This window comes from Apium graveolens, unplaced genomic scaffold, assembly GCF_009905375.1.
Source record: "Apium graveolens cultivar Ventura unplaced genomic scaffold, ASM990537v1 ctg2172, whole genome shotgun sequence".
Taxonomy (NCBI): domain Eukaryota; kingdom Viridiplantae; phylum Streptophyta; class Magnoliopsida; order Apiales; family Apiaceae; genus Apium; species Apium graveolens.
In genome coordinates this window covers 34,127-57,530 of record NW_027417559.1, presented here as the reverse complement: position 1 = coordinate 57,530, position 23,404 = coordinate 34,127, and the positions used below count along the sequence as shown (strand labels likewise).

Genomic DNA, 23,404 nt, shown 5'->3' with positions numbered 1-23,404 from the left:
CTTAAGATGGTAGAATTGTTTAGGTGAAACTACTTTTTTACAACTTAGATATGACTTGTTTCATACGGCGAAAGCCATAACAGATAAGAAATCGAAGAATTTTTTACTGCTTCGATATAATTTATTTCATTTGGTAGGAATCTAACAATTAAGCAATCGATGATTATATATATTTACATTCTCTTTCAGTCGCTTGTAAATAAATGTTTGATCTTGTTTCTCAATATCACCATCTACGAAGGTCCTATCACATGACACAAATGTCCTGTGATTTGTTTCAAGCATTTGTTTAGAATATATAGTTAGATAATCGTAAGAACAAAAAAAATATATTTTTTTTAACTTTTTAAGAACAAATCTGAACCGGGCGGAGTGCTTCTGGCATTGTTGTTGTGTGGTAACTAAAACTCACCTTTTAGTTGCTCTATACACCCTGTCTGGACCTGGCTTTCAAGTTTTGTTCTTGGATTCAAACAGGCTTATTTCATTCGCTTGTTCTACTGCTACTTGCTTCCGAATTTTAACATTTAGTATTTGCAACCGGAATAAAATCGATAATCACAAGAACTCAAGGTATTATAGATCCTAACTTGTGTACTAGAGACAATATATAGATTCCCTGTTTTGTAACTGCAAGCAAGTGGCTAACCGATAATGTATATGATATAAGCTTGCAAATGGTTTATAAACTTTGGCAAGACAAACTGAGGTCGACATCTTCTAGGAAAAATTCAAGGTAGGCTGAACAACTACGTTGGCCGGCCGATTAAGCTTCTTTGATGTGTCAACTTCTCTTTACATTTCATATGTTGATTTTTAACATTTACCTCTCTTCGTAGCTCTAGGGTAAACAACTATAAAGAAAAATAAAACAAGGAGTGTCTTCATTTGACAATGTTTTTCGCATCTTTATCAGAGCTTTTTTTCAAATTATGTTTAAATCTGCTGTGGTCCTTTTCTAGAGAAACTTATTATATTATAAACACTGAATAGGTTTTGACGTTTCGGTTGGACGCTTCTTACAGCTTACACCAAGATTTAAAATCAATAAGCGTAATTTTAACAGCATATAGCAGTTGGAACCCAAGTTCGAAGATAATCCAGAAAGCATTAAAAGTTAACACAAGCCATAACACGGTAAAAGGTTAGCAAACAAGAATAAAATTGAATCCCAACTAATAATTCTCTTCCTAATTAAAGCTGTGGAGCAAAAGAGTACCGATGATGGAGTTATATACCCAAGAATGTCTAAACTACACTACAGGAATCCAGCACAGCTTAACAGGAAACCATACTAAGCCATAGTTGAGCACACTATTGAAACTTGAACAAAGTTGAAACGCGTGACTAGATAACCTATTCCTTGGTGGTTTTGTTGATGAGGGATTTGTGAATATGGGGTATAACACCACCTCCAGCAATGGTTCCTTTGATGAGGGTGTCAAGCTCCTCATCCCCGCGAATAGCCAGCTGCAGATGCCTTGGTGTGATCCTCTTCACCTTCAGATCTTTGCTAGCATTTCCTGCCAGCTCAAGTACCTCCGCAGTTAGGTATTCAAGGATAGCAGCAGAATAAACAGCAGCAGTGGCACCAACTCGCCCATTGGCAGAAGTCCTTGTCTTCAGATGACGATGAATTCGGCCAACTGGAAACTGAACACACAAAAAAAAAAAATCAATTACCATCAACTTAAGCATTTCTTATAAAAACTTGCAACATACACAATATACTAGCAAATAGGTTTGTTATAATCCTACAAACAATGAAAACAAGGTAAGCTGACAGATTTAATGAAACAACCTTAGGCACGATTAGGGAAACAACAGCACAAAAAAGACAAATTTGTCAAAAACGGCAACACAACTTCTAGTAGCCTGCATATATGGCTAAAATGCACACCCGCAGTAGCATCTAACTGAGAGGTGCACTGATGGCTTAGCAATCTGCCATTGCAACAACCAAGGACATAATAACCAACTAACTGGAATGACATGATAACCATATATGCAGTTTTATATATTAGATGACTCATGGCCAGACCAACAAACTAAATAACCCAGGGACAAGATAAAGATGAGTTCTTATTTGAAAATTGCGTATACATGATACATCTTCTCAAAATCACTCAGATTAAATAATGCAACAGTTGGGACCATGTAATATGTCTGTGAAACATTGGAAGGTAACCATGAAAATACATATCTATACAATAGATACATGAAAATCAACAACACAAGCAACATATGACCACATTATAGTCAAAGTCTCCCTACTTTTTAACTTTTAAGTCTGCATCCGCCACAGACATAAGGATATCTAAAACAGACTTATAAGCTTAAAGCTCATTTAAATAACATTAACAGTGTATATGTTGACAATCATGAGGTCCATTGACTGGATTTTAATTGCAAGAACTAAACCAGTTAGCCTTTAGTGGTTTCGGAAAAAAAATTCAAATATGTAAACCACTAAAGAAAAAACTAAAAAGTTACCTGTAGGTTATAAAAAAAAAAGTTCAGGAAAGACCGAGCAAGAAGATGATCATTTAATTGATGAAAAAAAAAGATCAGTCTATGAATATGAACTACTGTTAACTACTCTGAAATAAGCTCGTATAACAATTAAATTACTCTGTTGCAAAACTAGTTGTCGGTAACTTTTTCAAGACTGATTTATATTCAAATTACTAGTACCAATAGCACATGCCTCTTCTACTCGTTAGCCTATTTGGTTCTACCAATACTCTCTGTTATTTAAACTTACAGTCTAGGATTTCGTTGAACTTGGAGCGAAGAGTTTCACCTAGTGTGCAGGGGATGCTGCTCTAGCATAGCATATCTTGTATAACAATTAAATTACTCTGTTGCAAAACTAGTGATTAAAAAGTTTCTCATGACTGTTTAATATTCAACTTACCAGCTCTAATAGCACATGCCTCTTCTACTCGTTAGCCTATTTGGTTCTACCGATACTCACTGTTATTTAAATTTATATTCTCAAGGATTTTGTGAACTTAAGTGGTGAGTTTCACCTAGTGTGCAAGCGGATACTGCTCTAGCATAGCATGTCTGGATCACTAGCTTGAAACAGCCTTCTCCAGCAGTACTATTCCCTAGTACATCTCTTACCTCTAGGCTCTAGCTTCTACTCTATAGTCTATACAGAACACATCTAGCAACTTAGTATATGTAACAGTTTGACTTTCATAATTCATGTTTCTTTCAGAATTAAAGTAGATACACTTTATTTACCATCACAAATTAACAATTTGACTTTTGCAATACATGTTTCTTACTATCTTTCAGAATTGAAGTCTATAGCTACAGTTTCTTTTAAGATCACAGATAACATAAAAAACTACCTGTAACAAGATTATAAGGACAAATATTGACTTTGGTCTCTGGAGCTTTCAAAGATGGAGCAAGGCACCAGCAATAGAGAGTAAAATACTTCAATTAAAATACATATATGATTATGCAAAGACATCATAGAACTTAGGGAAACTTCGAATACAATAACAATAGCAAAAATTTATTAGTCTATAGTGGTAAACAAAAATTCAGGCAAATATCACTATCATATGTCTTCCTAAACTATTAAACGAAGACATTGAACACTTTCCTGATAACAAACATTACAACAAACCACAACATATCTTGATAAGAACTCCCAGAAAAACTAATACCTAATCAGCTTTCACATATTGAGTGACAAATAAGAATCTCTCAAATTATAGTGACCAGGTATTTCTCAAAGCTTGTCCCCCTTCAACAGGATACATTTGAATTTTAGAAGTTTTAATATTGTGTTAAGTATGCACCCACACAAACTTTAATATAGTGTATGTAAATGTTTGAAGAGAGAGAGGGAGAGAGGGAGAGAGGGTTGTAATCAATATGTAATGTCAAGAAGCCTATTTGACATATTATTACAAGAAATCACTTGCTTACATACTTATCCATCAGCCATCAGATTTTATAAAACATAAAGATGGAGAGAGAGAAACTATCTAAAGACGACTCCCTAGTTTAAAATTTTAATAAAGGTCAAATTCTTTATATTTTACTACTGTAAGTCTTATTTTAAAATTTAAATAATTCTACATCAGCCATTAAATACCCAGAGATGTACTTATTGTCTATCTTTACTTGTTTTCTAAATCATTCCTAACAATGTAAACTTATATGACTATAAAGTCCTTAACCAAAACACAAGTCATCGCTGCAAATAAGGAGGTTGGTATACGTATGGAGTTCATTAAATCTGCTTAAATTCTTAAACACTAAACATAAACCACATTAATTCACCTAAAACGATACAATAATCATAAAAAGTTCAATTACACACTAATTTCTTTGCAAAGAGTGAGGATTATTATACCTGAAGACCAGCACGAGATGACCTAGAAATCGGCCTTTTCTTGTCATCCTTCCCCTTATTAGCTGCAGCAGCTGCTGCTGTAGTTTTCCCTGCTACAAGTCCCTTTCCTCCTTTTCCCGCCATCTATATCCCCTAAACAAAACAAATTAAATGCACACAGACAATTAAAATTTGTAAATATTCAAAAAAATAATATCAACAAATTCTCCCTCTCTCATACGCAAGCAAACTTTTAAATTGTATAAATTCAACAAACTCTCTCTCTCTCTCTATATATATATATATATATGTGTGTGTGTGTGGCTCTCTCCCTCTCCCTCTCTTACAAAAAAAAAATTAAAATTTGTGTAAAATCAACAAACTCTCTCTCTCTCTCTTTCCCCCCCCTACACAACAATCTTAAATTTGTAGAGGATAGAAAAACTAAAATCAACAAATTCACTCTCCTCTCTCTCTCTCTCCCTATCTCTCTCTCGAGTCTCTTACACAAATAAACTTAAAATTCGTATCTCTGTCTCCCTATCTCTCTCTCTCGAGTCTCAGAAACAAATAAACTTGAAATTCTTATACAATGAAAAGCAACAATTAACAAACACAATCTTACACACACGCCCAATTAAACTTTATATATAATCAAAATAACATCTATATAAAACAGTGAAGAGATACATACGAGATCTAGTCAATTCTGGTCAAAGATCGAAGCTTTCTCAACGAATTAACAAATAAAATCACAATTCATGTATATAAACAAATACATACACGCGTGTACGTATACATAAAGTTGTAGAGAGAGAAAGCGTACCTTAGAGTGGTTTGTGTGTTTCCGTGAAGAGAGAGGCGACGAATGCTAGAGAGAGAAAGCAGATGGGGTTTGGGTGAGAGAGAGTTTACTTTTATTTACTGTTATTATTTATCTTTTGGCCCCTTTAATTTATGTTAATTACAATTCAGTCCCTTGAGTTTGGGTAATTTATGTGTGTGTCCCTTTGTACTTCCCGGGGTAGACTTTTCATCGATTTCAAAATTGTCGGTCAACGACTTTTGTTAAGTTTGTGGATTACGCAAGTGAGCTGAGTTAATAGGGCTTTTAGTTTCGTAGGCCGTAGAGTTTCAAGGCTTTTTGGGCCTTCAATTTATAGTTGGGCTGAATTATGTTTTATAGGGATTTTTGGTCTTCATTCTTTCATTTACATTTCCAGGAAATTCACTACACCAATTACCTAATCTTCTGAATTTGAGTAGAGCATGTCCGAGACTAATTAGCTAAAATAAATATTTAAACAATAATAATTTAAAATTTTATTAAATTTATAAGAGTTTTTATTCCAGTGGTACCAACTACCAACTATAATGGTCAGTTATATTTAATAAAAATATTTTATTACCATTTTTACATATATGTGTGTGTGTCTATGAAAATTTTATAGCTTAAATGTTATATTTAAAAAAATGAAAGAATAAAATATATATTCGTTCGAATACCACGGGAGGAGAATTTATGATTATGCCTCATGAGTCAGAGTTTGTCACTTAAATGCAGTTTATCTTGGTTCACGTGATTTGCATGTTATTGCGTGAGCCCGTAGGGTTTACCCAGTGCGCACCCAGTGCGCACCCAAAGGGTAGCGGCTGCGAGTTAACTACGATATATATATATATATATATATATATATATATTCCGTGAAAATATATTGAATATAATAGTAATCTACTATATATTATAATTGAAATATAATAACATATTTATATATGACGAAACATAATAAATAAACATGACTTATATCTATTATAAAATATAAAATTCTATTACATAATATTTATTACTATTCATACAAATATGCAATGTATACTAAAATAATTATTAAAGTTTAAAATATTAAATATATATAAGAATTTTAGTACATATGTATCAAGTGTAATATATATATATATATATGCATATATTAATGCGTAGAGTAGGTTTAGATTTAAATAAAGTTGGAAAGTTTACGTGGATTTTTTGCTAATCGGCTACATGATCAACAAATATAAAAGATGTGATACAGTAACATGTGTAATGGTTGGAGGGCTATATTTTTTAACTAATATCTATATCATAATGTTACCTAGACTTTTTACCTGATAGGTGATCGTGGATGCTTCAAGTACCCCAAATATTATCGAAGAAGTTAAAAAAGAACCAACCACCTTCTCATTTTTCTTTCCAACAAACCCTAAATCTCCTATTCAATTTAGGGGTTATCATCAACCTTTTTGGTTGATTATAAGGCCCATTGTACTGTATTTGGCTTAATTTTTATTCTGTTTAATAAAATCTTTCTTCTTTTTGAGAGAATTTCAACCTTGGAATTGAGTTTTTCATACCGCTTTTGTCAGTTTGGTAGTCTCTACTCGTGAGAGTTGATTGTGAGAGTTTTTTCGTGTTTTAATGTTAGATATTATATATCTGCAAGGCGCTCATAATAACGATTTATTGGGAACAATTCGCATGATATCACAGTTATGGTCAATTTTTAGGACAAGTTCTGACAAATCAGGTATACACGGTTCTCACGGCTACACCAAATCTTTCTATTATCTCTTCAAGAAAACTGTTAAAGGGATAATTTTGTTTAATAGTGGTTTGGAGGTTGATGGCCGAAATAAAGATCAATGATGGTGTTTTAAGACGGAGGAAGGTTGTGTATGGTGGTGGTTGAGCTTGTATAATGACTCCTTAATAAACAATAGGGTTTTCTTTACTCTTTGTCAAGTGTCAACTCATGTTTAATACAAGTGCCTACGTACCCTATTTATAAGGGTCAAGTCTCACGTAGTTCTTGGTAAAATTTTCATGGATAAGGTTTGGTTTTCGACCAATGTAACCCAAGCCCATCTCCAAATGAGACCTTCAGCCAATTAGTCACGTAAATCCCGATCGACCTTGTGACTCCCTTAAACTCGGAATTAGGAATGAGGACCAACGACACCTTTATGATAATTGAAATACCATAACATCAATAAAATAAACCTCGAAAACCTACAAGGATCGACACATGATAAAGTATGAGACAAGATTACAACTACCAATTTGGATAATAATTATTATACAACTCTTTTTCAAATTATTCAAAACACAATTCTGACATGGAATTGCCAGATTACCCAGATGTATCTGAATATCAACTACTACATTTCTTAAAAGACTACCAACGCTTCCTCACACCATCTTCTACCTGATATGGCACCTGGAATCTAAATGTGAGTAAAGGACCATGGACACTCTTACGAGCGGTGCGTCTAAGTCTATCCATCTTCTTGCTTAATTGTCAAAGTTAAATCTATTCAAACAATATGAGCTAAAAGGCTCAACAAGTAACTAATAAAACAATTCTATATATCAATGTGTGTCTATATGTGTGTGTGGGGCAGTGACTTAACATTAATCAAAAGGACCTCTCTAATAGGGTTTCAAGGGATCAAGGTCATAATCCTGAACATTTCATTAACTAAAACAATCAACATTTTATGAATAGGATTTATCAGAACTTTGGAAAGATTTAACTTACTTATTTTTAAACTTCTAATCAAAACACAACATAGAAATAGTGCCTAAAGCACAATTTAAAAACCTTTACTTCCTTTTTATAAAATTAGAACCTTCGATTTGAATATCCATCTTTTAACAATAATACGGGTGATCAGCCCGTACCAACCTCCATCTGGTCATAAGGTACCTAAGGCACTATATCGGCCTTTAATAGTGGACTAGCCTTGCTAGTTTCTTATTTAGTTGGACTAGCCCCACTAGCCTTTTACGCAATATTCAAACTTTATGATTTCAATGAAAACTTTTATATTGGAAAGTTCTTGTTTTCCTTAAACTTAACTCCATTTTTAACAATTACCATCTTTTGAAATCATTTGGACTCTTACAAGTCGAATATCATTCTTAGTTTCATTTCAGGAATTCAGATGGGGTAAACAAGGTTATAAGGGAAAAATGTAAATTATAGCGTGATCAAGGTAAGTATAGGTATTAACAATGTACATTAAACAAAAATATCTCGAATAAGGGTGTTAACAAAGCATGCGTATTATCAATATGGGGATTTAGGACATTAAAGGTATTAATTGGGAAAAATGATTCATCAGTGAGTATAGGGAATATGGATATTAAAAAGAACAAAATACCAACAAGGTAATCATATCCGGAAAGAATCAGGCTAATAACAAGGTTTATCAACAAGATCGAATAACAAAATTACCATATTCATTATCTTTATCATTTCATAACATAAATACTTTCTACTATCATTTTTTTCTCATTTAGCAATTATAAAAAAATGGCAGAGTTAGTTACCTCATAAAGCGTTCTTTTTCATAGCGGTTGAGTTACTGCCACCTAGAACTTCATTTTCCAACCTAGTTCGAATGCCTTGTCTTTTCAAATCTACAACACAACAGTAAACCCTAATTAGGGACCCTATAAGTAATCAACGTTTCTCTGAACCTCTAACTTTCTACTCCAATTCGCGTAAACTAAACCAACTCGTAATTTTACTTATAATTTTGATCACACTATACGAGTAGTAGATGAGTGTGCCTTATACCCTTAAATCACCTTATACCAACTTTTGCATATAAAAACAATTATACATGCACATATCTTATTCACATCGATCACATAAAACACATTCATATCCATATTCTTGTATATACTGGTCCCTCTGATCCATTATTTATACTCAAGTAAACATGAAGCCACGTAAGCACATATTTGGTTTTACAATCATGCCCTTTTTGCAATTAACACATAAAGGTTTATGTAATAACCCCAATTTTTGAGACCCTGGTGAATAGTAACTTTTGCTCATATTGCTGATTAATAAAAATTGTCAGGCCACCCTATGTAGGGGTTCTTTAATGGATATTCTGAGATCATATTATAACTCCATAATGTATATGAGGGTATGTAAAGATCGTCAGAATTTGAATTCAAACACTTTGTTTTTTTTTTCCGAAAATCCACCTGATACCGACAAAATTAAGTATAAGGTAACATGATAAAAAAGATTTTAATTCAAGAATTATAAGAGAAGATCATTTAAGGAATATAAAATATTAAGAAAGGTTTAGGGAATCCTAAGTAATAAGATCCTAGATATGATCCCTCAAACGATTAACGAGAATGAGAGTTAAGTGAACCGTAAAATAAATAAATGACCAACGGGCAAGCACGTGCAAGTAGCATGGGAGGGAAGCTTCCAAGAGAAGCTAAAAGATGTGGTTGTAAGTAAAGACACCCTCACACCATGAGATTGTGACATGTGGCAAAGGAATGATGCAAGCAATGATTTAAGCAAGTGATGTCATCACTTTATCAAGATATTTGTTCAAGAATCATCCTCCACCAAGTATTTCCTTCTCATTTCCCAAGGCAAACCAAGAAAGCAAAAGCTCCCCCCCATTTTTTTCTACTTCTTCCATTCGACCTTTTCATAGAAATGGTGAAATAGATTTTCAAAACTCAAGCTCTAGGCCATGGAAAATTACAAGGTTTGTTTCTTTAGATCCTATATTTCACAACTTAGTTATGCTATAAGTTTGAAGCCAAGATTCCAAGGATTCCTTAGTTAAACAATTCCTCAAAGTTCGTGATGAATAGTGTTTTCAAGAACTAACATTTTGTTTTCGTATGTTTTCTTTAAGATCCAAGCTTGGTAGAGATAGTTAGAGATTCCTAGAGGTTTTTTAGTAGTAGTTCTCCGCTCTCCAAGGAAGGTATAAACTCTTGAACCCTTAGTTTTAAATTTGGTTTTTTGGATGATAATGGTGATTAGGATTTTGGGTTGATTGTGGTTGATGTTTGGATTGTTAAGGTTGGATTGGTGTTGATTCGGTGTTGGTAAAATTTGGAAATCGTTAGGTTATAGCCGTCGTAATGCCCAATTTTCCTTAACTGTTTTGTGCATAAATTTTGGACCTGAACACCCACTGCTACGAACTAAAAACTTCCAATCTTAGATAGGTTGTGTTTTAAGCTTTGTTTTGATATGTGGTTCGCTTGGATCCGATGTACGGTTTAGGAGAAACGACCGTTTCAAGTAACGGCGTTTCGCAAACGAACCCTTACCCCTCGCGTAACTTTAAGACCTTATTTATGACCCTTAAAAGACTCATTGAATTACGAAACAAATATGTAAAGTGGATTAGGCAGTTGGTAAAGTACTCGCGAAAGAGTCGCCTTAAAACAGTTAACGGGTAATTTTATAAAAATGGTGGAACCGAGGGTACTCGAGCGACTAATGAAAATCGTTAAGCGCAGAAGCGAATGATAGAGTCTAAGGGGATAAAGTCTAGTTTCTTAAGCGACCATGGTTTAATTCTGGCTTATATGTTATTTATAGGTTACCGGACCCACTCTAAGTTTAAGTCTACCCCGAGACACTCAGGCAAGTTTTCTACCCGTATAACTGTTGTTGTGATGTATATATGTATATGCATTATCTTGTGATAAGTGCATGATTGTTATTAGCAAATCTTGCGATATATTGAAGCATGTTGATATATATATATATATATGTATATGCATGCCTGTTTCATAATCTTGATATCTCATTGTTGATTCAATTGTTATAAACTGCATAATACTTATGCTAGAGATAGGCATTATTTGCGTATACCCTTAGTATAGGGGACCTAAAGGTTAACATTTTTCTAAAACCGGGAGACGATGTTCCCGAGTATATTATATATATATATAGTTTTCAAAACTATTAATCGAAAATATTTATTCGATAGTTTTAAAATATATGTGAATATTAGTTTGAATATTCATTCGAGGACTTATGACTCCGTTTATTTTATTAAATAATATTCATTATTTTCTTAAAGAATAATATTTTGTTATTCGCCAAGTATTCGAGAAATGATTGATATCGTCAATCATTCTTACATTAAATATTTTCAGAAAGTTATTTTCAAAACTTTTACTTCATTTGCTTTGATAAAAGCTATTCGTTATTGGAATATTATTTATAGCATAATATTCAAATATTCTTTGATTATCTTGGAATTGATTTATTCTATCAAATCATCCTTATTCCAAAGGCTTTCAAAAATGTTTTCAAGTCTTCAAAATGATTTTAAAAGTTAGAGCGGACCCCAAAACTCATTTTCCAATTTAAGATCTTCCTTTCGAAGAGGATTTAAATACTCGCTCAAAACCTAAAGGATCCGGCTCTGTGGTGTATTTTATATTCATAACGAGGTTGCTGATTTGATAAAGAGCTTTTGATTACATGCCCAACATTCGGGAAGTAAGTCATTCTAAATGAGTCGGCATAAGCGACAGGCCGGGGTACGGTCTATCAAAGTGTAAGTGGCTGGGTGGCAGTCCATCAACGCGTAAGAGACCGGGTGGTGGTCCAACATAAGCCCTAATGCGGCAAGGGTGATGACCGGTGGAGGATTCATCCATCTACTAGTAGAAAATGTTACTTAATTGGTATCTTTTCCTGATCAGCAAGATATCGGGTTTATGCCAAAGTTTTCTTCTTTCTAAATTCATTGGATATTACAACTCTGTTTATACTTTTCTTAACCGAGGATTTCAAGAAGTGTATGAGATATATATATAGGTGTATATATATCGGGAATTAATGAAGTATCTCGTAACTTCATTTCTTTTGAATGATATTTCAAAGATTGATTATATTCAAGTCTTATCTTGTAGTCTCATCTATGTGATGAACTTTTGAAACTGATTATACCTTGAACGGTGGTAGTTCAAGCAGTATTCGGAAAAGATATAAGTATATTGGAGTATCTTGTAACTTCATCTTTTCATCTTATATCTAGTAAAGGATTATCTTATGCATGACAAAGATTTTTTAGAAAAACATGAGACAAGGTTAGATATATGAGATCACCTTGCAACGATATTTTTATACAGTTATAAACTGGAACTCTGTGTATATTATGCATGGAAGATGATTTCAAAGATTTTGAAAAGTATATATACATATATACTTAATATTTTGCGACTTGATCGCGTCAAACTTGGTTCATTTCTTCTTGACCAAGACTTTTATGAGTACTATAAGAATGCTCATATATTGTTAATTATTACACATGTTATTTTGGTGGGCTTGTTGCTCACCCTTGCTTTATTCTTTCATCACACAACAACAGCTAGACAAGATGAACAGAACCAAGCTCCCAACTCGCGAGCGGATAGGAAACGTTCCGCGGTTTCCTGTAGGCGTTGATGCCGCTGTAGCTGAGGTAGGAACTACCAATAGGCTAGGTTTTCAACTGTTGATGTACCAGACTTATGTATATTTATGAACTGTTATAATGATAAAGAAAATGTAAATTTATTCCAAAACCCTATTGAGGTGTAATGGCTTATAATTGTGGAATAAAATGACTTGTGTTATTTTTGGTATTCATCTCTGAGACTTTAACTTGTGGTGTGTGTGTGTATATTATGGGGTCACAGTATGCAGTAGTTGGTTATTTATTAAGATTAAATGTTATTAAGGGGAATGGAACTCATGACAACCCGGATCCCCGACCCCGGATTTGGGGGTGTTAAAGAAATGGTATCAGGGCTAAGCGTTATAAACCTCAGAGATGATGCATCGTTAAAATGATAAGTTCACTAAGATAATAAGAACTCTTGCCAAGTTCATAGTCTAATGACAGTTAAAACCCTTATGGGAACCCTTATAAATATCATGATAGCAACATAGTTCGTTATCGTATAGGGTAGCGGGGCACCGAACCCTGAGGTTGAGGAGCAACAACGCAATGCTGTTTTATTACATATTAGGGATCAGATTGTGAATCCAATGGAGCACTCTAACGAGGGACCAGATGTTGTTCATATTAAGAATGTAGCGATTGAGGATGTTATCCCAGAAGGGATTGTTGTTGAAGAGGACCCCGTGGAGGATCCTGACAAGAATGAAGAAAGGACCGCTGAGGATTGATGACCGTAGTCAAGGTGACTACTAGAGATGGGATTGGCCGGTTACTATCGTAGGTTCGTTCAAGTTTGCAAAGATCGCAGCCCCTTTAACGCGACTTACTCGTAAGACTGAGAAGTTCAAATGGATAGAGAAATGCGAGAACAGCTTCCAAGAACTGAAGAAAAGATTGGTGATGGCCCCTATGTTGGCGTTGCCAGATGGAAAAAGAGATTTTATGATTTGTAGTGACACTTCGCATAAGGAATTAGGGTGCTTCTTATAGAACACGACAAGATAATCGCGTACGCGTCAAGACAATTAAGGGATTATAAAATTCAATATCCCACCCGTGATCTTGGGCTCACGACAATAGTTTTGCCCGAAAGATTGGAGGCACTACTTGTATGGTAAGAAGTGCGAGATTTACAAAAACCATAAGAGCTCAAGTATATTTTCATGCAGAAAGAGCTCAACTTGCGCCATAAGAGGTGGTTAGAGCTGATCAAGGATTACGATTATGAGATTCTTTATCATCCAGGGAAAGCCAATATGGTGGCTAACACCCTTAGTAGAAAGGAGAGACTCAAGATGATAATGTCTTTGTGAGAGTTGATAAAAGATACTTTGAGAAAATGGAAATAGAAGTGAAGGTAACCGGAGCCGGTATCGAAAAGCTGTTGAGATTGCAATACAGCCCGAATTATTGGAAAATATCATATTGTGCCAAGAGAAAAAAGTGAAAATGAAGGCAGAGAGCCAATGACTGGAGAAGAGACTAATACCGAGAAAGATGATAAGGCAATAATGAGGTATTCCTATAGAATTTTGGTTCCAAACGTTCAAGAGCTTAAGGACGGGATCTTAGATGAAAGCCATAGTTCGAGGAATAAGATTTAGGGTAAACCCTGAATGTGATAGTCAGGGAGGTCGCCATCAAGATAGAAGGAACCCATAACATAATTAAGAGGAAAACAAGGATTTTAACGTATTAGATAACCCCGATTATGGGAGAAGGATGAAATATTTTATACTGAGAAAACAAAAGTCGAGCAAGATAGGGAGAGCCAGGACGGTACTCCTATAGGGCAATTCATGGATCTGCCTAAACAAAACTTATACTTTTATCCCCAACCACCACCCTAAGGAAACAATGCGGTGGGAAATTCCTTCACGACCTTTAAGTTGCTAAGCTCCCAGAGTTCCAAGGAATAAGCTGACCCAGACGAGGCAAGAGCCTGGCTAAAGAAAATATAGGAATCATTTGAGATTCTAAATGATCGACGAAGCGCAAAGGACTTTTTTTGCCACTTACCTTCCTAAGAGAGAGGCCACCCGCTGGTGGAAGGCTAAGGAAGATAGAGAAAAAGTGTAGAAGTTTTAAAACGAGACCAAAGACGGACATGTATGATGAATCGTGAATCTAGGTTGTGAAAGTCGTCAAGGTTCGTCTGAAGGACACGAATCCAGAATGACGGGATTTTGAAATCAATGCTTATGTTGTGTTGATTTATGAAATGGTTATAATAGAAACGAAAATAAAAGACTAAAATGGGAATGAGCATAAAGGGATATAAAGGAAATATAATTGAGAAGCGATAAGGGAGTTAGGTATGTAAAACCCTAAGAAACCCTAGCAATAAATATAGAGAAGTGTGTCATCATCAGCGCGATGGTGACTGATCATGAGATAAAGTCAAGGTTTGAAGGTGTAAGCGATACGTATAATTAATCCCCTTTAAGTTGAGAGTATTCGATGAAACTCTGAGATAGATCGATGGATTAATAAGGGAACACGGATGGACTGAGGAGACAGGAAAGCAAAAAATTAAGAAATTGGATGAGGGAAATACCTTCAAAAATGTGAAGTGTATGTAACACATGTGACTTGATGCCCAAAAGGGAGACACCAAGTATAGAAGATATCCCAACATTGAGATGACTGTTGAGATAAACAATAAAAGTAAATGAGGATTTAGTAAGAAGAAGTTCACGTTGAACACGACCAATATCTTCTAGAACATCCTTCTTATCATTACCAAATCAGGAAAGAAAAGCGGATAACCATTGTTATCTTTTGGAGGCCATATGGATAGACTTCAGTTTGAATGAGGATGCTATTGTGAAATTAGGTATAGACTATCGAGGCAGGAATGATTGAATAAGATACCCTTATCAAGAATATAAGACTTGATTTATCCATGGAAGGATGCAAGTACCTTTTTAAAATATGGAAATAAGGATAGAACCTCGATAACTTGAGATGAACCCTAGGGAAATGCATAAAGGTTGGCATTTCACCCTTAATAGGGACAATATGAGTTTTGACAGTATGAATTGGAAAGGATTAAGGTAACAACAACCTTTAAGGATCAGTGAAGAAATTTTTCAGAAGTACATAGACAATGGTTCTAGTATTAGTAAATGATATATTGATATGCCCTGTATCTAGGGAATATAAAGGAACTATTCAAGGATAACCTTAGAGGTTTTACAAGGAGAAGGGTAATATTCAAAGTTCTGAAGAATATAAATTTTGATAAAGGAAATATGACGTAATTATAATAATGCCAGGTGGACACGTGTTGAACCATAAGAAAGTATAGATCGACCCAATGAAGGTCGAGATTGGTGAAACAAGAAGGACCCAAGCTAAGAGACGTCCTAAGTATGATCGAGAGTCAGTCATGACAATGTTTGCCTCTAAAGACCGAGGCAATAACGTATAGAAAAATGGTGATATTTTTTTTCTCACCAAAGCTTAAGGAAGAGCATTTTCACACAAGTAGTGATTGGAAATGAGGTAGAAAGTTTAGTTGGAGATCGTTCAAAAGACATTGATTATAAGGAACTATTACTATCAGGAAAGGCCAATGAGGTGGCCGACACTCTAAGTGTAAGAGAGCAATTATAGGCGCTCGTGCTTTAGGAATACAGTGATGATGGTTAAAGCCGTGAATGTTGTATTATGGTGTGAAAGATTGACATTCCTTCTGATGATTGTGTGATACTTAACCGTAATAGTAATTTGGTAAAGATTTAATTCATGCAATCGCCGTGGGCGGTCTATCTATCTTAGAAGGTCCTATCTTGAGATAATCCAGGACCATGTTACGAAATAATTAAATGAACCTTTAAGCTTCATGTCTCCTAATAAAGACATATGGTTAATAATGGCGTTAACCTGCTATCGTTTCTTTGATTGAAACTCTTCTGTAATCTTATCTGCTTCATGTCATATGTACGCCAAGTTCAGGAGTGTTCTTTATGAATCATGAAATGGTAATTATGTTGCCTCCATAAAAGAATTCGATACGACAGGTATGGACTCCGTATGGTTAGATATTAAGATTTCAAGGAAAATGAATGATTATCGTAAGTCCATGGTGGACTATAGCAATGCAGCAATGGTTCTTTGAATAATGAGACGGTAACAACCGTGAGAGTTGTATTGTAATGGATGTTAAGATTGAGTACCACTAATCGGATCATGGTGATATATAAGTTATCATTGATAGACTAACTAGTCGATTATCTACCTATTGAATTAATAATCCTTCTAATCGATAGAGAGTCGTATTACCATATGAGGAAGGTTGTGGGGCTAGCGTAGAATTCTAGTAACAACGATGTCTAGAATGAAATCCCATATTCGATTTCCGATGTTGAGGGAGTTTCAAAGGTGGTTGTTCATAAGTTCGAGCAAAAGCATGGGTCCATAAAATGACAGATGGATTAGTAAATATTTAGGCACATGAATTGCTATGCGATAATACTAGATGTTGATATATATGCATATATGTTTCGTTCTCCTGTGATAAACCTCTATAGTTCAGAGGTAGATTCCAAAACAGATATTTTGTGACCATATTTTTTTCTTAAATTTGTTCTTTTCTCTCCTTTTCATTTCGTGTAAACTGAGAAGAAAAAACCCTTCCAGAAGGGGAGGTATTTCCGAATGACTATCTATCTGTGTGATAGAAGCCTAGTAGGTACCACATGTTGTTTAATTGCTTATCAAGTACTAAAGGCTGGCCACCTTCTGTACTAACTATGCGATGTAACATGTTACGACGGGTATTTCTAAACCTTATCTATATATAATTGTGTGTTTATAATTGAGATTTAAATTATGTGGTATTATAAATGTGGGTGATCTATATGTTGAGTGCCTATAAATTAAGTGTTTATTGTACTAGTTTATATAAAAAAATTTGAAAGGAAAATCTTATTATTTAGTATTTTTAAATGATAATCAAAAGTATTTCATTCTATATGAAAAATCGATTTTTAAAATCTTTTAACAACAAATTTTCAAATTTTATATCATTAAATTTCTAAAATCATAAGCTATTTTATAATACTTATTTTGTGATTTATGGAAGTGTATTTATTTCTATAGCAATTGTTTTATATAAATTAGTTGATTTTTAATTTGCAATTTACTTAGTTGTCCATGCATGCATGTTGCTCCCTATTCAAGATAAGGGCAAATTTGGAAATTCCAACCCCACTAACTACTACTTCACTAGCCAAGTTACTTCTTTACCCTTGCATGCAAAATTGTCACAAGCTTGTTAGAAGGTCACTTTTGTCAATTCTCAATTCCACTCACATTTTAATCAAATTAAAACCATAAAATTAAGGACAAGTTGTCATAATTCTCACCTCACTCTCACTTCACTTCACTCCACTCTCACCTCCTCTCCCTCTCTCGGCCCTCTCTCTCTCGGCCGAAGCCCCCACCCCCTTTTTTTCTTCATTTTTCATTCAAGCATCCATCTTCCATTTAAGTAATCTTACTTCCCATATCTTGTTCTTTAATAATCCAAAGAGTTTAGGGTGAAAAATCTACGTTTTGATCTTGCATGGTAGTGTTTTGTTAAACTCAAAGTGAACACCCTTGATTCTTGTGATACGAAGGCTTTCACCATGAGATATATTATCATAGGGTTGAGAATGGCTAGACATGAGTGTGTCACACTCATGCAAATGTTTTTTTCACCCTAATCCATTCGGCCATGACTTGTTAGGAGCCGAATGGATGGTGTTCTTGTTGCCTTGTTGATTTTTGTGTGTTTATGTGATAATAGCATGGATTTGGAAATAAAAACTTGATAAAACTCTTTGCATGCTAAGTTATCATATTAGTTTTGGTTAATGCTAGGCTTGCATGTTGATTCTATGATGAAATTTATATGGAAACCATATTTTTTTGGCTTGTAAGTTCGAAAGTATGCATGCATAGGTTTAACTCATGATTTTCGAAAGTTCTTTATTATTTGGATTGATTTTTGTTAATAATCTCTAATTTCAGTTAAGTTAGGATATTAATTATGATATTTTCTCATTGTTATGTGTTTTTGATTCATATATATATATATATATATATATATATATATATATATATGGAGGATTTAAGTTGGTATTTGCGAAATTGAGATGACTTGTAATTAGTATATTATTTTGACTCTTGTTTTGCTATATTGCACTCTAGATAAGGATGATCTCCACTAAGCCAATATTGTGTGTGGGAGTGTTAGTTCAGTAGGTTACCTTGGTTGAGGGTTAGTTTGGGTTTTGGTTGATGTTTGGCATGGTTTGTCAAGTGGGATATCATAGTGGAAAGGGTACATTAAATTCTGCAGATTTTCAGTTTTGTATTCTTTTTCCGCAAGTGCACTTGTGAGAACCATTTATGCCTTGTCGGCTATATTCATTGTGGCTTCTTCCTCGAGATTGTATTCACTAACCTTCTTTTCGATGAGGATGTCATCGACAATTTTGGTAGGTATGTGAACACCGTCTTCGATAGCCATCCAAACTTTGACTCCTTGAGATCTTGCATAAATGCAAAATCTAGTTTTCTATCTTGCAAAGTTGGTGCCATCGAACAGAGGAGGTCGTGAGCTTGACAATCCTTCACCACAACCAACGAGATTAATATACGCCATTTGGACCACTTTTTGTTGTGCCTGTAAATCTGCAAATCACTTAACAAACACGTTAAAAAGCACTGCTCTGATACCAATTGTTAGGTTTCGTATGAGGGCTATATTAAGCTAGAAGGGGGGTTGAATAGCTTAATTACCAATTTAAAATTTATTATGGCGTTTTAAAATAATTTTATCCCTTTTTAAAACTTTACCGAGTGGTTATGCAGTTTATATGTGCGGAAAATAAAGTACAAGGAAAGAAAATACCACACGGCGATTTTATCCTGGTTTGCAATGGCGCAACCTCTAATAGAACCGCTCACCCCTACTCCAGTCCCCGAGCTCCTCTCCCGGACTCGGGATTTTCCCTTAATATAAACTCGCTCCTTTAATAGGCGGAGAAGCCTTTACACCCTTACAAATACTTATCTTGGTGCGTAACACAAGGGTCACCACCTCAAAATAAATGTAATTCCTACACAAACTTATCTTAGATAATAACTTCCCGCTATCTCTTCAAAGTTGATGCAGATCCCTTGTGTGGACTTAGCTTCTTTAGCTTTCACCGGTCTCGGATCTTAGTATCCGGTCTTGGGTCTTTCCTCTTCTTCACGGTGCAAATACGACTAACTCCCCGCTAGTGCGTATGAGACTTGGGTCTTAGAACGAAGATCACCTCACGTCACCTCAACTCACTGCAAAACTAATAAGACAATCCACAAAACACAAAGTATAGAGAAAATATGTGTTGAACTAGTATGTTACGGTACTAGCCCAAAAGATAGTATAATATTCAAATAAGAATATTAATACTCTATATGTATACTTGACTTGAGATATAAAATGTTATATCAAGTATACTTTTGATTACTCCGTCTCTATGGATTATATGTTAATAGGAGTAATATAAGAAGTCCTTTATATGTATAATCAATATGGATTATGACTTATTTGATCTTCAAGCTCAATACGTATACTTTACTCGGAATATATATTTATATGTCAAGTATACTCATGATTACTCCGTCTTTGTAAAATATATGTTTATCGGAGTAATAAGAAGTCTTGTATATATGTATAAGCACTATGGCTTATGACTTCTTTTGTATTCTTCTTCTTTCGATTATATATTTATGGATCGAAGAATACTTTGGTTACAATCTCAGAATTGTACCTATCCTTTTAAGCTCTTAGGCTTATGGATTTATTATACTTATGATTTGACGATTATGTGGTCAAAGTATACTTTTAACTTCAAGCAACTTTATAGGTTCTATAATTCTTAGCCAAGGTCCAAATAATAGAAGTACAAGTAATTGGCTTTGAATTTGTGCTTTTGAAGTTTAGGTGGATGATTACGAAGTTTACTATTGATCGACTTATAATCCCCCAGAACACTGAAGATGCTAGAAGGGGTTATAAGTGATACCTTTCATAATTATACTATATACACGAACTATGCGTTGACCAAGATCAAGATAAATGAAATGCAAAGTAATTGGTCAACTCGTGTGATTAAATCTACCTTTGAAGCTTAGACGGATGATTACGAAGTTTATATATATTGAATAAAAACCCCACGGAACACTAAGGGTAAATAGTTTAAAGCATAACATGGTTCATACTCCAATTAGTCCTTTAAGGTCTTTAACCTATGTTCCAAAGTAAGGCGAGGGGTAATGGTTCGTTCGCGAAACGCCGTTACTTAAAACGGTCGTTTCTCCTAAACCGTACATCGGATTCAAACGAACCACATATCAAAACGAAGCTCGTAACATGAACTATCTAATCATGACAATGGTCAAAACCTAACAGTGAGTCCTCGGGTCCTGATGTTAAGAACAAAACAGTCTAAAGTCAATCGGACATTACGACGGCTATGTTTACGCGATTACCAATTTTTATCCTACTCTAAATCAACCACCAATCAACCACAATTCAACCATACAACCAAACTCCATACCTAAAATGCTACAACAGCCCCAACAACTCAATATTTCCAAATTTATACTACTTCCCAACATGAACTAAAAGCTTTACTTAAGTTCTTTAACTAATCAACAAGATTTACAACTCCAAACACATCACAAAACCAACACATCTCTAAATACTCAATAATCAATCTTCTCATGAACCATACTAAACACAAAAGCTCTAAATATACAAAAGTAGGGCTAGGGTTTGAGATTATACCTTCCTTGGTGAGTAAAAGTAACTAAGGAGCTTGAAATCACCCTTGAAAGTCCTTACCAAAGCTTAATCTAAACAAAAACTCAAGAACAAAATTTTAAGTTCTTGAAAAACACTATTCACCCTCTTCTTCCATGAATTTTAGGAAGAGATTGTGAAGGAATTTGAAGCTTAAACTTATAGGATAGCTATATCTATGCATAAGGAATCTTAGATAATTACCTCACTAATTAATGAAGCTTGGAACTTGGATTTTGATTTTTTTCTTCTTGAAATGGAAAAGAGGCCGAGAGCTTTTCTTGAAGAAAAGTGAAGTCAACTTGTGTTTTGGTGAAATGATTTGTTAGTTGGTTGTTTTTGGCTTTTGTTTTAATTATTTACCTTTTAACCATGGTGATTTTTGTGTGGTTTTTAATCAACCAACAACACACTTCTCTTTGGTCATGCTTAGGTCATCATGTTATGTAATCCTCCCACACTTGTCCTCTTCTTGTTGGTGAGATGACATCACTCTCCACTAACCCTTTGATTAACTCCTAATTACTTGGCTAATGACCGCTGATCTGTTATACGGTTCGCTTAACTTTCGTTTTCGTTTATCATTTGAGGGATCATACCCGGGATCTTATTACTTGGGTTTCTTTAACCTTTCTCAATACATTATATTCCTTTTATGATCCTATCTTATAATCCTTTAATTTAAATCATTTTTATCCTGTTACCTTATACTCAATTCTTTCGGTATCTGGTGGATTTTCGGGAAAAATCAAAGTGTTCGAATTTGGATTCTGACGATCTTTACATATACTTATATATCATATAGAGTACTAATAAGATCTCAGAATAAAAATAAAAGAACCCCTACATAGTGTGACATGAAAAGTTTTCATATTCAGCAATATCAGCAAAAACACTATTCATAAGGGTTACAAAAAAGTTCAAAATTTTGGGGTTATTACATAATTTCTACCGAAAATCCGACATGACTCGTTCATAAATACGCTAGTCAATTAACCAATCCAATCAACAATACACAACAACACCACAACTAATTACCATTTACAAATTTCAACTTAAAACTTATAATCCTCAATCAATTAAAATCTGAATTTTATCTAAAGCACACATGCACGATCTCATGTTGTAATTTAAAACATAAATGAATTATATTATCGACTAAATACACAACTTAACCAAATTAAAAATTTTAAACCCTTAAAAAAATCTGCATAAACACGATAGAAACATGCATCGACATCAAGTTATATTTAACACATTAATGAACCATAATCATTTATAAAACATCAATACTGAATCAAAATTTCGAATTTAAGAAACCGAAAATTCAAACTTTGATTTGAACTTAACATGCATGAATGGAAATAGGATTATAACGATTTATAGGGCTCAAACGTGCATCACCTCCCACTGCCAGCTCGATGGAGCTTATTGTCGGCGACGATAAAGCTCCGGTGGTGCCCCGAAAGGGTTTCCAACTCGAAACTTCGTCGATAACGATTACCAGTCACGTATCCATGACTGATTGCAACAAATTGAACCGAATAATCACATATCGAATCAAAATCGAATTGGGCTCTCAAAATTTTTGTATGATACATACACGATACACATATGCAAGCACAAAACCAGGACTACAACAAGAAACAAGCTCGAATTCGAGCTAAAAATCAAAGAATCAGGCGATGTGGGTTGTGGTTACCGAGAGAGGAAAAGAGAAAACAGATAGAGTTCGAGAGAAGAGAGTGAGAGACGAAAGAGAAGGAGAGAGAACATGAGTGCTGCTCTTGGGTTTATATGCCCAAGGGCAGTTTAGTAATTTCCTCAAAAAACATTTCAATTAACAATTTTCTGATCAAAACAATGTTGAATATCATTGATAAATTCAATAATAAATAGGAAAAAGTAATTATAAATTCGAA

The 23,404-nt window shown here is 34.4% G+C and overlaps 1 protein-coding gene across 1 annotated transcript; it reads right to left on the bottom strand.

Moving 5' to 3' along the window:
• Positions 1 to 1,110: 1,110 nt before the first annotated feature.
• On the bottom strand, positions 1,111 to 5,380 carry LOC141700336 (putative histone H2A variant 2). The gene is made up of 3 exons (XM_074504133.1): positions 5,187 to 5,380; positions 4,382 to 4,513; positions 1,111 to 1,653 (listed from the first exon to the last, which is right to left on the bottom strand). Exons 2-3 carry the CDS (start codon positions 4,502 to 4,504, stop codon positions 1,357 to 1,359), a joined length of 420 nt encoding a protein of 139 aa, XP_074360234.1. The 5' UTR covers positions 4,505 to 4,513; positions 5,187 to 5,380; the 3' UTR covers positions 1,111 to 1,356.
• Positions 5,381 to 23,404: the final 18,024 nt, after the last annotated feature.

What these genes read in the sequence shown, in the direction of transcription:
- LOC141700336 (XM_074504133.1), bottom strand. Translation starts at nt 4,504, where the DNA reads ATGGCGGGAAAAGGAGGAAAGGGACTTGTAGCAGGGAAAACTACAGCA. An exon ending in CATCTCGTGCTGGTCTTCAG is followed by an intron (nt 1,654 to 4,381) that starts GTATAATAATCC and finishes TTGTGTGTTCAG; the next exon opens with TTTCCAGTTGGCCGAATTCA.